Below are 15878 nucleotides of genomic sequence, written 5' to 3' on the forward strand. Positions count from 1 at the left end.
ACACACACACACACACACACACACACACACACACACACACACACACACACGCGCACACACACACACACACTCACACACACACACACACACACACTCACACACACACACACGCACACACACACACACACACACACACACACACACACACACTGATGATGAAATGCTAATTTATCAGAAAGCAATATCGCCATCATCACATCCTCCTGCTCCTCCAGGGACCGGGAGGCGGATGCTGATAAAGCGATGAGAGCGTCTTGGCTGAAGCCTCGTAAACATTAAGAAACTCTCATTTCCGGCCGGCCATTCACTTTGACTGACGCTCATTTATCAGACCACGGTGCCTTAATAGGTTTAACCACATTATTCAGACAAGAGGAGTCCAACATCATCAGGCTTTCAATTACAGTCTGCTGCCGTTCCCCTCCTACCCAACCTCTGTACAATGGAAATATACTATCTGAACCTTAATATGCTCAACTTTGAGGAATCTACGGATAATGTGGAATCCATGCCTGGGATATGTGAGCTTAAAACAAATGGGGGAAGAATGCAAGGCTGGTGGTTGAGATACATAAGGAATTAAAAAACTAATTTAAAAAAAAGGTAAATAATTACAGAAAACACAAAAACAAATCAATATGAAAGTAACATTAACATTATAGAGTTCAATAACGTTTCACATGATCACAATTCCTGTGCTGTTTAAAACAGCTGCTCCTCTCAGGGTGAACATGTGATTGTGTGTTGCCTTAAGTCAGTATTTGTTCTGAATAAGTACCTTAATAAAACATGAAAATATCCATTATAACATCGTAAATGTCTCTGTGATGTCTCATGGTGATAATATGTGATTTCAGTCTGCTTTTTGCAGTTGTGATGTGATGTTGTTTTGTATTCATACTTAAAATGAATTAAAAAAAACTATTCTGGTTGAACTTTTATGACCCTGTCAGTTGAAATGAAAAAGGAAGAGCCTGGTGTCACTGGTTTGATATACGTCACATTTCTATGCATTCCAATGACCTTGGATTATTTCTGGAGGATGTGTGTTTATTACTGTGTATTTAATGTTTCATTCATGTATTTTTTTTTAAAAGTTTTTTAATTAATAATTGCAGGTGATTGCTTATTTTGTATTTTTTTAAGGGATTTGTTTTTAAGGCAAATGTGCATTCAATTAATATTAACATGGTCACAGCTTTTTTGTTGATATCAAGAGCATGCCTTTCCAATTCTTCTTTTCAACCAGTAATGCACATTTACCCCATAGAAATAAAATGTATGTTTCATATCTGTAAAGGCCTGTGCTGAGTTTGCATGTCCACCATGTGTTTTCTAGTTCTGTCACTGTGCTGTTCATTTTGATGTGTTTGAGGCTCACTGGTTGCTCTTATAGCCTAAATGTGAATGTGTGTCAGTAGTTAACTCTGTGTATTCAGAGAAATGATCTGATAACCTCCTATAGCCTTCCGTTCAATGAGGTTGCTGACAGTCTGAAAAATGCTTGGCTGCAACGTTTCCCCTCCATTCTTACCTCTTCAGACTCATTAACACACGACGCTGCCACATTTCACCTCCTCACATTCAAACACAAGTCATCCCAACATACTATTCAGATAGGAATAACAAAATATACATTATATTATTACTTCATTGGCATTTCCACATTGGAATTTGAAAATCAAAGTGTTAAAAAATGAATGCATATTGAAGGTTGTAGTTGCACATGCTGGCCGGGTAGGGGAGCCATTGCATCAGTTTGAGGCAGAATAAGAGCTACAGCAGGTGGAACACAAACAAAATCTGAGATGGGCTGCATGCAAAACTCCATCTACGTCCAATTCCAAGGTGCAATTCCACGTTATGTGGCACGCCATGCGGAATAAAAGGAAAACTGTGAATGCAAAAACACTGAATTTCAGTCAAACAATCATGTGTTATAGGCACACATTCCTGCCATAGATTCCTCCTGTGTTAATTATTAATGTCAAATTATGTGGGGGGGATGTTCTTGTCAAGCAACTCCTTAAGTCACAAACACACACACACACACACACACACACACACACTTACTTAAGGGTTATCTAAAGGTCTTTCACAGTCCATTTAGCAGGGATGCCTGTTGAGGCGCTGCCAGACGGACCGGCCCTCCAGAAACGGAGCCTGCAGCTTTATTTCCTCTCCACTCAACACTGGCACTCATGCATGATAGATACAGCTTGTAGTAGAGATTGCCCTTAATCACGGACACAGAAACGAGGCGAAACTCATTAAAGTACAAAAGAGATGATGTCCGTGATAAGGGGCAATTTCTACCTTCCTATTTCCAGGAATAGGACGGGTGAAAGAGGTGTGGCGGGAGAGGAGAGGAGAGGAGAGGAGAGGAGAGGAGAGGAGAGGAAGCAAGGAGGCATGGAGTCAGAAAGCAGAAGAGGCTGACCTAGAGGTCTTTTTATGACCAAGCGAAAACTTGAGCAGTTTACTGTGAGAGCCGTCCCTGAGGAGAGAGACGGAGAGGACAGGGGTCCGTGTTTAGAGTCTCCAGGCGACAGGAAACGTGAACAAGCAGGACTGATGGATGTGAACGACAGAACCGTTGGGGAAAGTGAAGAAATGCTTGGCTCGTCCTCACCTGGACTGCATCTCGGCCTGCGCTGCTCTCTGGGCCGTGGCGGCTGCAGGCCCATGCGGAGAGTGGCTGAGTTGAGGCGGGGAGCTGCTGTGCTGGCTGAGGGGGGGGTGGGGGTGCTGGGCCTGGGCCGCCGGGGGCAGGGGGGGGTGGGAGTGGAGCCGCTGGGCCTGCTGCTGCTGCTGCTTGTAGCGGGACAGGCTGAAGAAAAGGCCGAGGATGGCCTTCAGATTGCCATTTCGAATCTCTGAGGATCGGACAGAAGGACAACGTGAAGCTGAGTTCAGAACCTTCAGACTCAAGCCTCAAGACCGTTTTTTACAAACTTTCAACTGATATTCCAAAATAGATGAAGCTTAGCAGTAAAGCAATTTTGACTTTTGAAAAGTAAAACTGCATGAGGTGTGTTTGATTTGCTCCATTCGACAGTCCCACGTGCTACAACAGGAAGAAACCAGCATTACAATCACAACAAACAAAACATGTGACCTTACCAAGACCGTTATGCACAGATAACACTCGTGTTTTCTTGAGAATGAGGGTTTATATGAAGTTTCTTTTGTTCTATTTGTTTTTTAACTGTAGTCTTCAGTGTTGCCAGTACTTATATGCTGTAATGATTCATTACATTATTATCTATAAAGGAGCAAAATGTAATATTTTGTTTATTTCTAAATCAACACATCCTCAAATAACAACTCAAATCATATAAAGCAACAGTAAAGTTGTCAGCTGATATTATATTTTGCTGGTGTACCGTCTGAAGGAGCCTGTTGTACACGTTTGCAACACTAGATGGTGTATTGAGTCACTCAAATAAGCAGAACGTGAGATGAAATAGCTGCAACTACCAACCCAAAAGGAGAGTCAAGATCCTGAAAGCCAGGTTAAAGACAGACTCGCTCTAAAGTGACTGAACTCGTCACCCAATGCACATAAATAGTGTGACTTTCATTTTACACGGTGTCCCTTCAACAGCTCATTTCCAGTTCGTGTTTGGGGAGAACGTCTCACTGGAACCACTGCAAAGCTCATTTACAAATGTGAATATTTAGAAAAACCTTACAATTGATGACTGGAAAGAGAGGACAGTTACAAGACGGAATACAGTCAAATCAGTTTACATAAAGGAGATTTAAAAGAAGTCATAACCTCAATTTATCACTTATTGTGCTTTTCGACTCGATTGACATTGTGTCCTAATATTTGCACTGCCAGCTTTACGCTTCAGTCTAAATCAACAGGTATTTCTATTATAGATCAGAGAAGTTGCATGTCTCTTTTGCTGTCAGCAACCATCACCGTTGGATTTGGTTGGGTTATGTGTTAATATTATTATCATTTATTACTATTATTATTAGTGTTTGCACTGCTACCAGTAACTAGTAGTCCAATGGCATTGCTGCCCCCACACTCATAAACAAATCTAGACCACTGTAGCGTGCATACCTTTCTATTTTAATGTCATCTACATTTACACACCATCAGGCACTAATGTACACTTTCTGCTGCGTCAGTTGAATGTAAAGTTTAATCACCACTCGTCAAGCCAAGGTGTTTTCATGGCTCCTTGACAACAGAGTAAATGAAATTGCTTGAATGCATCCAGTTCCCATTATTGTTGTGCCGGGGCAGCTTACCTTCTGCAGACAGACCCTGGATGTTCACTCCTTTGGCTGCCAGGAAACTGAGGCAGGCGTCTATGTTCTCAATCTGTGAGAGACAGACACAGCTGTAAGACACCACACGTTGCCATTCACATTTGCATATTTGTACGATGTGGTGTGTCTGTGTCGGGCACGGCTCTCCTGAGACTGCAAGAACCACAAGGGAAATGAAGAAGCCAGACCTGGGGAGGAAGGTTGGCAGCACAACATGTCCCAGGCGCTTCACAAGAAATGTTGAACAATGTAGGAAATGTCAGGATTGCAGATGGTGAATGCTTCAATTGTCACTGATTCAAGGGGAAATGTGGGCAGAAATCATGTCAAACTGAATCCGTTTTTATTTGCTGGATTTTCTTCAGGTCAAATCATTCATGTCACGCTTTCATCCATCTTCACTGCCTGCATTATGAAGTGGAGCCAATCTGAGCTGCCACTGGGTGAGAGGCAGGACACACACACACACACACACACACACACACACACACACACACACACACACACACACACACACACTGAACAATGGATGTGACAGCAGGTCTTTGGGTTGTGGGAGGAGCCCAGAGCAGCAGGAGAAAAGTAACACACACTTGTTAAGGCTCCGGTCCAGAATGGAACTGGACTCCACTCATGGTGAGACAGCACTGCTCACCTCTGCACCCGCTAGTAAACTTATGGACTGTAATAAAAGCTCAATCTATTTTTCAGCCCCATGCCTGCCAATCTGATCATGATAATTGTGTAATTTATGCAAATTCAGAAGTTGCATTTTGACAGACAAATGCCTCACAAAAGGACATATGAATGCATTAAAGATGAACGTGTTTCAAGAGATATTACAGGCAGTTCATAACTAATTGTGTGGAATCATAGTTGCAGCAGGAAGATGATCCAGTGTGTTGTTGCGGTGACTCCTCTCAACGTATTATTCATTCCCTTCTTGGGTGTTATTGACTCCTCTATTTTCCTGTTTCCGTGTTATTACTTTCTCTTTGCGAGGTGTGTTGTAGATACATCCTCACATATGTTCAAAATATGCTCTCAAAGTATTTTTGGTCACATGTACACATTGAACCCGTGAACAAAAAATACACGTTGATCAGCAGACTGCAGCAAAGCGTCCGGAGTGACGTTATGAGACGGCGGTCCTAGAAACCTGCTGAGCTGTCGCAGCTCCGCCGGAGGACTTGGTGGCCACACAGGCCTTACAGACCTCAGGACCTATTACACCCAGTGTGCAGCCTGGCTCGGGTGATCATTGAGCAAACTGATCACGGTGCGTCGCCTCAGATAAACGAGTGCAATCAAAGTGCACCAACTGTTGGCGTCAAAAAGCGAACACAACACCAAAGATAGCAATGTGGCGGCGCAGTTTCTCTCTGGTTTCACACAGAGGTAAATCACTCTCAGCAGAGCAATTAGCCACAGCTCAGTCTGTGAAATGGACATTTTAGAGTGTACACAAAGGCTAAAGAGACGCTAAATCTTCCGACAATGACGTTTATTACCGGTCAGAGCAGATTTACAACACGGTGAGGCTAATCTTCAACAATGTACTCACAACGGCCTCGGCTCAAATATAATCTCACAGCCGAGTGGAGAGCAAATACAGACCAGAGGCTCCGCGAGCAGCTTCCCCACTAAAATACATGCAAACTGCATCCTGTATAAATGGGGTCGTCTGTGGGCTGCAAGCGGGAGGGTCCCGTTCAGCCGGAGAGTAACGACATGATTACACTTAATGTGCAGCCACTAAATATAGCTCGACCTACAGCGCCCGCCGTGGCTCTCCTGTGAGGAAGTTTCCGGCTGCGAGGTGAGAAGCTGGAGTGAAAACTCATTTACATCTGCCTCTATTAATATGTGGAAACATCTGGCGACTGCAGGAACCCGCCGGTGAACTACTGAGCCTCTGAATACAAATCACCTCCTTTACTTTGATCAGATCAGTTGTTGCTGCTCTTTTACTGCCCTCTATATGTATGTGTATGTGTGTTTTAATGTAGTTCAGTGTGTACTCACCCCCTGCTGGGTTAATGCTTGTTTTCATCTTTTTTTGTATCACATCATAAATATTGCATTCACACCAACGTTTGCATAACTTCAGACCCCCAAACTTAAAAAAAAAAAAAAAAGTTTATTACTGGAACACCGCCCCTTAAGAAGAGTTTGACCACTTTATCAGCGTCATCATTTTATCAAGCAGAGTCTTTAAATTTCTATATAAGATAATGGTATCTACTTAATAGTGTTTAACTTTGCTTATCTTAAACTTTGTGTTTGTCTAAATAAACCCATGAAACAATATCGGGGTGGAATATGAACGTGGATATTTATCTTGTATTCAGTGATAACTAAAATCCACACTACTTATAGGAAACAACGTAGTTTAAAGTTTGTACATTTCCCTCAGATGCAGAATTAGAAACCGACCACATTCCTCTGATAGCTCATACTTTGTTATACGTATATACTTTCAGATTAGTTACACCACAAAGGGGAAGGTACTCCAGTATTTGCATTTCACTCCCTCACCTTTGAAAGTACATGAGTATTTTTTAATTTCATTTATTTGATTGTTTATGAGTATTTCCTCAATACGTTGGTCTCCACTCTGACAAACATGAACAACAACAAAAACAAATCTGAACAAGTCGATCAATACAGTTAAATATATGTCTTGAACTTGTTACTGCTCGAGGTCAACTCCTTTTTAAAAAGTGAAAGAAGCCAGGGAGAGAGAGGACACACTTTCTTTACTTCTGTGGCACCGTTCCAGGTGGGGGGACAATCATTACTGTTGGAAAACCTTTCAAAGGTGAATTTTTGCATAATATGACCTATTTGATATAGTGGATGACGAATGATACTGTAGATAAAAAAATGTTTTTCATCGGGTTCCAAATGTGGCATTTAATAAGAAAAAGGAATACCCCATAATGAGTATGTAGTGGTAACCATACATCCTTCTGTAAAAACACATTTGGTCAGAGTAGAAGTAACAATGCAATTTGTCCAGCTTTTAAAAAGTGTGTTGCTCCAAGCAGCCAATCAGAAATCAAACCCTATATAGTGTCATCGGGGGTTCAGCCAATCCCAATCTAGGCTCCTCCCCTTTGACTCCTCCCACAATCAGGGAGCTCTGCTCTGGCACATGGCACCACGAGAGGAAGTACTTTCTCCTCTTCCCATAGATGGGCGTGTCTCAGATTGTGAATGTAGCTCCTCGGATCCAAGATTCTAATGGAGGAGGATCAAGGAGAAGCAGTGTAATGACCACTTTAATATCTTTTAGTTTGTTTTAAAAACTTTTACAGGGTTTTTTTTGGCTCCATCCTCAAACAGCCTGCTTGTCGTCCATTCCAGTTCTTAGCTGGCTGATCAGCGACCTTCACTGCTGACATGATTAACGGCTGAATCTCACACATGCAACCAGACCAGCTGACTTCAGGTCTGGTTGAGCTGAAACTGCAGTGCTGACCCCTGCTGTCATTTCCGTGACCTCTGATCCCACCAGCAGCTGCTAGCAGACCCGACGTCTGCTGTCCTTCGAGGTGATACAGCAGAAAACTCTGCAGCAGTAGGAATGCCGACGACGTCCGTCTCTGAACACCGAAGGTTCCCGAAAAAGAAAGCTCTCTGAAAGAGGCCTCTTTTCCTCGCCACCAGGGGCTGGGACGTCACAAACAAACCACCTTGTCACTGCTCTTCAAATTCCCACTCAGCTGAAATAGCAGCCTACGACACCATGCTTCACTGACAGACCCTGCATCATAAATGCCAGGCCCACCCCGCTGAGAAGCACCGCAGCCACACCTCTCAGGGGGTACAAATACTGAAATCCTGTGCTATTTAAAAGCCTGTTGCTGACACGAGCTCAGAAAAGCCAGAGGAATATAATTGTGGTAATAAGTTCAATCGGCTTTACAAGTTCCAGGTTTACTTGTATTGAGAGAAAAACAACAACTGTGTATTCTGAAACTGGAAGCTTTCCTGTAATGGTCAGTATATCTAATGAGTCACAAAAGGATAAGAATTTGTACATTTTACAAGGAACCTCTGCGTTCCATGTGAGTCTGGCTGGTGATCTTTATGTTGTAAATCCCCTCTTGTGATCCTTATTAGGTACGGGCCAACGAGGCATCTTTATTTGTTGTTCATCAGATGACTGTACGGTGACCCACGACTGTAACAAGCTGCACACGCACTGCCTATTACATATTCAGCAAAACAGCATGAATCAGGGGTTTTGTCCTCTTTTCTGTTTGCAGAAACTTGTATAAAACATGTAACAAGACAAAGAAGTGGCAGAGAGATGAGACAGTGAAATGAAACGCCCACACAGCCAAACCAGTTAGACGTTCAAATGAACAGAATTATGAAAACAAAAACAAAAGTAAAATCTCTGCATCCAAGAAACAAAACCAAAAACAACCCAGGAGCTCTCCGGATGTGTACGATCCTACCTGCCTGATCCGGATCACCTCTGCTGGCCGTCACACGTCAGACCAGGCCACAGTCGCCTCCTGCTCAGCCCCGGCAGCCAACAGCCCTCTGAACAACACTTCCTCCCATCGCCGTACTGCTAGGCTAGTGTGTGTGTGTGTGTGTGTGTGTGTGTGCGCGTGTGTGTGTGTGAGAAAGAGACAGTGAGACCATGAGAGAGAAGAAGGGAAGGAGGGGGGAGAACTAAAAAGAGGGAGTGTGTGAGGAAGACAATTGTGTGTCTGAAGCAGAGTTTCATTGATGAGAGCTTCTGAACAGTCGTCGTCTCAAATCCAGCCTCAAAGCCACAATATTCAATATTTTCCTTTAACTGCAAATAAACAGCCGAATGAGACACCAGTCACCTCAGACACTTGACGCTCTGCTTGTACGTCCACCATCAGCCAGTTTTCCATCGTGCTGCAAGGTGCTTACTCTTGCAGTTCAAGTGTGCACCACAAGGTGGTGCATTGAGTCACTCAAAGAAGCAGCAGCAGGAACCCGTGGCCCGTCAACCACCAACGCAGAAGAAGAGCCCAAACTCAGAACGAATGGCCTTGAAGTGACTCCACTATGCCCCTAGTGTACAGCAGTGGTATCACTGAAGTTTTACAAGGCGCCGTGAACTTCAGTGTTCATGTAAATATAAAGTGTATAAAGCAAAATCCTCAGACACAGAACTTGGTGCATCAGGGAGCCTCAAAAATAAGCTCAATGATCTGTTCAGGTCCACCAGGAAAAAAGTGTCAGTGACACTTGGTAGAAAGATTTCAATCTGATTTAAAATTTAAGAAGCTTTGTATTTAACCACTCAAAAATACCTGAAGTTTAAACAGAGTAGCGGAACTACACTGGTTCTTCATTTAATTCACGATTAAAAATACTGTAGAGTGGAAAAAGAGTGTGTGTGCATCTCCCTGCAGGATATAGTGAGGATTGTGGATATGGGCAGAAGGAAATTTAGAAATAAGAATTCAATTTCCTTAGTCAAGTAACGAAACAAAACAGCAACGTTTGCTCTGATCGTTACCATCTTCACAACAGCATCTTCAATATAAAAGAGCAAAACATGGAGGTTTACTGCTGTTTTCAATCTGCTCCCTCGTCTCTGTTTTCATGCTGCTTCTTCCTGCTTTTGCTCCTTCTTGATGCTTTAAAAATCAAACTGACAGTGAAATTGCAGGGGCAAAAATGACCAATATGACAGTGAAACATAAGAAAGGTAAGAGAACACTTCAATGTTTTCTCGTTACAAATGTAGTTGTGTGATTTAATGTTCGACAACAATATTTCCAATACGATGAGTTTGGGAAGTGCAGCAACACAAACAAACCTTCAGAAGGGTTGGAAGAAAGATGTGAGTGAGGTGGAGGAAAAGCTGGTGCTGCTCCTTGGAAAGGCCAAATCAGAATCAGGAGGGGGGTCTGCATGTTCAGCCAAATACATAAACCACACAAATGTGCAGCAGAAAATCCTTAAATCCTAAAAGTTCCACATAAATTATATATCTTTTGCACATTTTCATCCATTCCTCTTCTATAGTCACTCGTCTAGTTGAATTGAGCTCAAATGTGCGTTTTCAGACTGTGGAGGGAAACCAGAGCAAACACACATGACACAATATCCAGTTCACCTCTGAAGTCTGTGCTGAAAGTCACATTATGTGCAAGAGGTTCTGACACGGAATAGAAGAGTCTTTACTGTTTCTGACTAGAACAGGCAGTGTGAGGCAACGTCCCACACATCACTTCTTCAGGCAGGAAGGTTTGTGTTCAGTCTTTTGTTTACAATCCAATGATATTCCAAAGGTGTACTTTCTACTTTAGTTGGTCATATTCAAAGTTATGCCCTAATGTCAACACCCAGTAGGAACTATTCTAATATCTATTCAGTTGCTCCCTTTACCGGGTTTCAATAGCAAGTAGCTCCAACATGACTTCATTTTATGATGCCCTTCCTGCTGCAGCCAGGATCGGACCCCCGGGGTCGGCCATGTTCAGGCCTTGACCCGCTGGGCCACCAGATGGGACTTTACAGGAATCACACCAACACAATTCTTTCATTTCTTTCAAACCATTAGCTGACATCAGCCGTCGTAAAAGAAGAACTTCCACCCGCTACATCAACCCGTCCCTGTTGAATTGTAAACAGAATAATGGATGCAAAAGGGCCGTGACGTGTTGTAAAAATTTACTTTTTTTTTTCCATTTTCAGAGCAGGTTCAGAATTTGCTCTTCCTCATTCACTGCAATGAAATGGACAAGTCACTCAGAGTGCGTGTGGAGGACGTTTATCCTCAATTCCTCTCCATTAATGAGCCACTGAGTGACAACTGGAGAATCTGTCGCCAGGTTTGCATGCTCGTCTTTATAAAACTGCCTTTTTGTTCAAATCTCATGGTAATACCTGATTATTACACACATGGTGTTTTCAGTTCCAGGGCTCAAAGTGTTCTCTGGTGAATGCATCTTATTTTTAAGCATTCTACTTGTTTCCAGTCATTACTGATGGAAATGATCTTTCTTTGTGTACAGACTGTCTTAAGGCTGAATGCAGGTTTTGCATTGTCTAAAATTAATATTTGGGTTTTGGTATATCTGGTTGGCTGGCATTTCTTACTCAAATACACACAGGAAGCCCTCTCCCTGTTAGCAGGTCTGGTCCTGGTAACATTTCACCATCTGGATATGAATACATGAAGAAAAAAAAATAATACTTGGATATATTCAAGTCAAGCATAAGCATGACGTTTGCATTTCTTTTATTTCAACTGCGGAAGAAAAACCTGTGTTGTGTAATAATGTATGCTGACTATTTACCTGAGCATTTATTTAAAAAAAGAAAAAAGTACCTTGTCAGGAGTCTTACATCCATTTTATTTTGCTCACTTAGGCTCATCTTTATGTTTGGTTGCTGTGTCGTTTTTTTCTTCACATTTCTGTCTTTTACCAAGCAAATGATTCCCTACAAATCAACACAGTTAACTTCAGCTCAACGTAAAAGACTGATCTTGTGATCAACTCCCTCGTCTTCCTCTGCTTCTCCACTCACCTGAACCCGACTGGGTTTTAACTGTCAACCTGTTTAACTGGATCTTCAATCATAGTTGTCAACTCTGTCACTCCCATTTCTAAATCTGGTTCTAGAACTCTGGAAACCAACTACCGGCCGATCAGCCTCCTGCCAATCATATCAAAGGTCTGAAAAGTGGGTTAGACATCAGTTGCTTGAACACTTGGATAAAGGCTTCACTGCACTGCATCCAGTGCAGTTTGGATTCCGTTCAACTGTTTGTTTGATGAAAAAGTGAAGTGTCTTTTGGACAAGAACTCATATGTGGGAGCAGTTTTCCTGGACTTTAAGAAGGAATTTGACACCACCAACCACCAAGTCCGGCTTCAGAAACTGTCATATTTTAATTTCTTTGACGATGCTGTCCAATGCTTCAAGTCATGTCTATCAACCACTGTGTGGTGGTTGATGGTGTTCAGCCACCTGACCTCAGTTGTCCTGTAGGTATCCCACAGGGATCAGTCCTTGAGCCCTTGTAATTTTCACTATACATAAATAACCTGCCATTACGTATGTCCCGACCTTATTAATGTTCAAATTTATGTGGATGACGCAGTCATTTTTACTCATAATCTAACAACTGACAACATTTCATCAAGCTTACAAAAGCCTTAACAAAGATCCAGCTGGGGCTCAGAGACTGTCTACTGCTTCATACTATAACAACTTTGTGTATAACGTTCTCCAAAAGACCAACGAGCAGAACAACCTTTCACTCTCTACAGATGGAGAGGGACTTCCCCTTCAAGAAACATATAAAAAAGGTTGTCAACACTATAAAATTCAACTTCCAAAATGTGAAATAGATCAGCCCTTTTGTCTCCACTAATGCTGCTGATCCGTATCTTCATCATAGGATCTTCTCTCACACAGAGTCGTGTTGAAATGTCTGGTCACTTGCTGGCATCGCTGCACTAAAAGCTGTGGAACGGCTGTATAAAAACCTCCTCCTCTCATCACTGGACAATTTCAGAGAAATGTCATCTTTTTGAAAACTTGGGAAGTTGTTTTCTCCAAATCGCTGCATGGTTTGGCCCCGCCCCCTTTGGAGGACTTTATTGGAGGAAAAGACGGTAGCGTCAGAAGGAGACTGGCCACTAGAGGAGACTGTGAGCTTCTATTCAGACGAACCACCACTGGACCAAACACCACTTCAGTGAAAGGCCAACAAGCTGGAAGAGTTCTTACTGTTGCTGTTGCTGTTGCTGTAACTGTAACTGTAACTGTAACTGTTGCTGTTGCTGTTGCTGTAACTGTAACTGTAACTGTTGCTGTTGCTGTTGCTGTAACTGTTGCTGTTGCTGTAACTGTAACTGTAACTGTAACTGTTGCTGTTGCTGTTGCTGTAACTGTAACTGTAACTGTAACTGTTGCTGTTGCTGTTGCTGTTGCTGTAACTGTAACTGTAACTGTTGCTGAAACTGTTGCTGATGCTGTTGCTGTAACTGTAACTGTTGCTGTTGCTGTTGCTGTTGCTGTTGCTGTAACTGTAACTGTTGCTGTTGCTGTTGCTGTTACTGTAACTGTAACTGTAGCTGTTGCTGTTGCTGTTGCTGTTACTGTTGCTGTAACTGTAACTGTAACTGTTGCTGTTGCTGTAACTGTAACTGTTGCTGTAACTGTAACTGTAGCTGTTGCTGTTGCTGTTACTGTAACTGTAACTGTAACTGTAACTGTTGCTGAAACTGTTGCTGTTGCTGTAACTGTAACTGTTGCTGTTGCTGTTGCTGTTGCTGTTACTGTAACTGTAACTGTAGCTGTTGCTGTTGCTGTTACTGTTGCTGTAACTGTAACTGTAACTGTTGCTGTTGCTGTAACTGTAACTGTAGCTGTTGCTGTTGCTGTTACTGTTGCTGTAACTGTAACTGTAACTGTAGCTGTAGCTGTTGCTGTTGCTGTTACTGTTGCTGTAACTGTAACTGTAACTGTAGCTGTAGCTGTTGCTGTAACTGTTGCTGTTGCTGTTGCTGTTGCTGTTGCTGTTACTGTTACTGTTACTGTTACTGTTACTGTTGCTGTTACTATTGGAGAGTATTCCACTTTCTCAACATTTAAAAAAAGAGCTCAAACTCAGGTTGAAGGCTCATCAATCTTGACCTGATTAAATGTTATAGACTGGGGGAATTTGTTTATATTGCAGGGGTGGTTGTACATAGTGTATATACCGAATGTCCATGTTTGCTTGTTTTTAAATAATTGTTGTTGTCTTAAATGTATGAGGACTATGGTGGAAAGTAGCCCATGGCTAAATGTGGAGCATTTACACAAAGTGGCTGTACTGAGTGTCCATTACTGTGTCTGTCCTCTGGAAAGACACTTCTGTCTCGTCTTGTCTGGGGTTTGACGCCACCTTGCCTTGATCACTTCAAGGTAAATGGATTTTACTTATGTATCACTTTTCCACCGCTTGAGCAAATCCCAAAGTGCTCTACTTTGTTAATCACATTCACCCATTCACACACACATTCACACACCAGTGGGAACGGCTGCCATGCCGGGGGCTCAGTCCATCCACAGGGAGCAGTTTGGGGTTTGGTGTGTTGCTCAAGGACACTTCGACATGTGGACAGACAGGGAATCTAACCTGACTGACAGACAACCTGCTGTCCCAGCTGCTCCTGTCGTCTTCTTTCTAACTGTTTCCCCATGTCACAGGTCTCATGAAGGTATGAACACATCTGTTAGCTGTGAATTGATCCCAGGCACTGTGGAGGCGCCGGATCGCTTCATGATTCTCTCACAAGAACTGAGCTAGTTCTGGATCAAGTCGCTACGTTTCCCTCAGCAAACAAACAACTAAGCAACTGAAGATGACCAAAGTTTTAGTAAAAGATAACAGAGTGAAAGTGAGCCGGACAAAGAGAGCAGCAGCTCCACAGCAGTAGAAAAACAACAACACACAAGCAGATAAAAGAGAACAAACTAGTGTGGCTCACTGAGCAGGAAGGATTCAGGTAACAGGAAACAACCAACTGAGGACTTTCACTCTCTTTCCTCAAATCCCTTCAGGTGAAGCCAAGTTCATCTCAGAAGCTGCAGCTTTGATGACGATCCTCCAGGAAATGTCCCACGTGTGTGTGTGTGTGCGTGTGTGTGTGTGTGTGTGTGTGTGTGTGTGTGTGTGTGTGTGTGTGTTTGGTTTCAGTGCTAAACTGACAAAGGCGTTGATTCAACACTGAGTTGTTGAAACCACACAGGATACTTCACACACACACGTACGCACGCACGCACACGCACACGCACACGCACACGCACATGCACACACACACACACACACACACACACACACACACACACACACACACACACACTGACTGGGTGGCATAAGAGACAAACTGACGACGGGCGTTGTTCTAGCAAGGAGGTAGGAGTCGTAAAGGTCTGGACTTAGCAGGAAGCTAATCAGCCAGCATGAGAAGGAGTTGAAGGTGCTGCAGTGGATTCCACTGATGGAGCTGATTTCCATGTTTATTCATTTTAGAGACTGAGGTTAAGTTAAGTGGTGGTAATTGGCAGCAGCTCTGGAAGCTCTGGGAGCTCAAGAGCAATGAAATCAAGTGCAATAGAAGTGGGCTCTCACACTCCAACACAGCTGCCAAATCCACTCTCAGGACCCGTGTGTGTGTGTGTGTGTGTGTGTGTGTGTGTGTGTGTGTGTGTGTGTGTGTGTGTGTGTGTGTGTGTGTGTGTGTGTGTGTGTTTATTTTGACAGTGCTGCAACACACCAAAGCACACATTTGCATAATGACTGCGGTTGCACCTGCCGTTAGCACTGCTTGAGTGCTTCAGATTGTGCTTTAAAAAAGGGATTATGCAGTGTTACTGACACACACACACACACACACACACACACACACACACACACACACACACACACACACACACACACACACACACACACACACACACACACACACACACACACACACATACCACAACATCTGAGCTCATCTGTGCAACATCACAGTAGATTCTGACCACTGCTGTCCGCACACGTACAGTCACATCAAACTATTTGAAGTGTCTCA

General features: G+C 43.1%; 1 protein-coding gene across 1 annotated transcript in view; it reads right to left on the bottom strand.

Annotated features, from left to right (window-relative positions):
• nav2a (neuron navigator 2a) overlaps positions 1–15878 on the bottom strand; it is a 139154-nt gene that overhangs the window by 75182 nt on the left and 48094 nt on the right. The window contains 4 exon segments of the mRNA XM_080519522.1: positions 2317–2320; positions 2441–2497; positions 2633–2876; positions 4270–4342. Of these exon segments, the coding sequence (XP_080375648.1) occupies positions 2317–2320; positions 2441–2497; positions 2633–2876; positions 4270–4342 (378 nt within the window).

Source organism: Blennius ocellaris (genome assembly GCF_963422515.1).
Source record: "Blennius ocellaris genome assembly, chromosome: 1".
Taxonomy (NCBI): Eukaryota; Metazoa; Chordata; class Actinopteri; order Blenniiformes; family Blenniidae; genus Blennius; species Blennius ocellaris.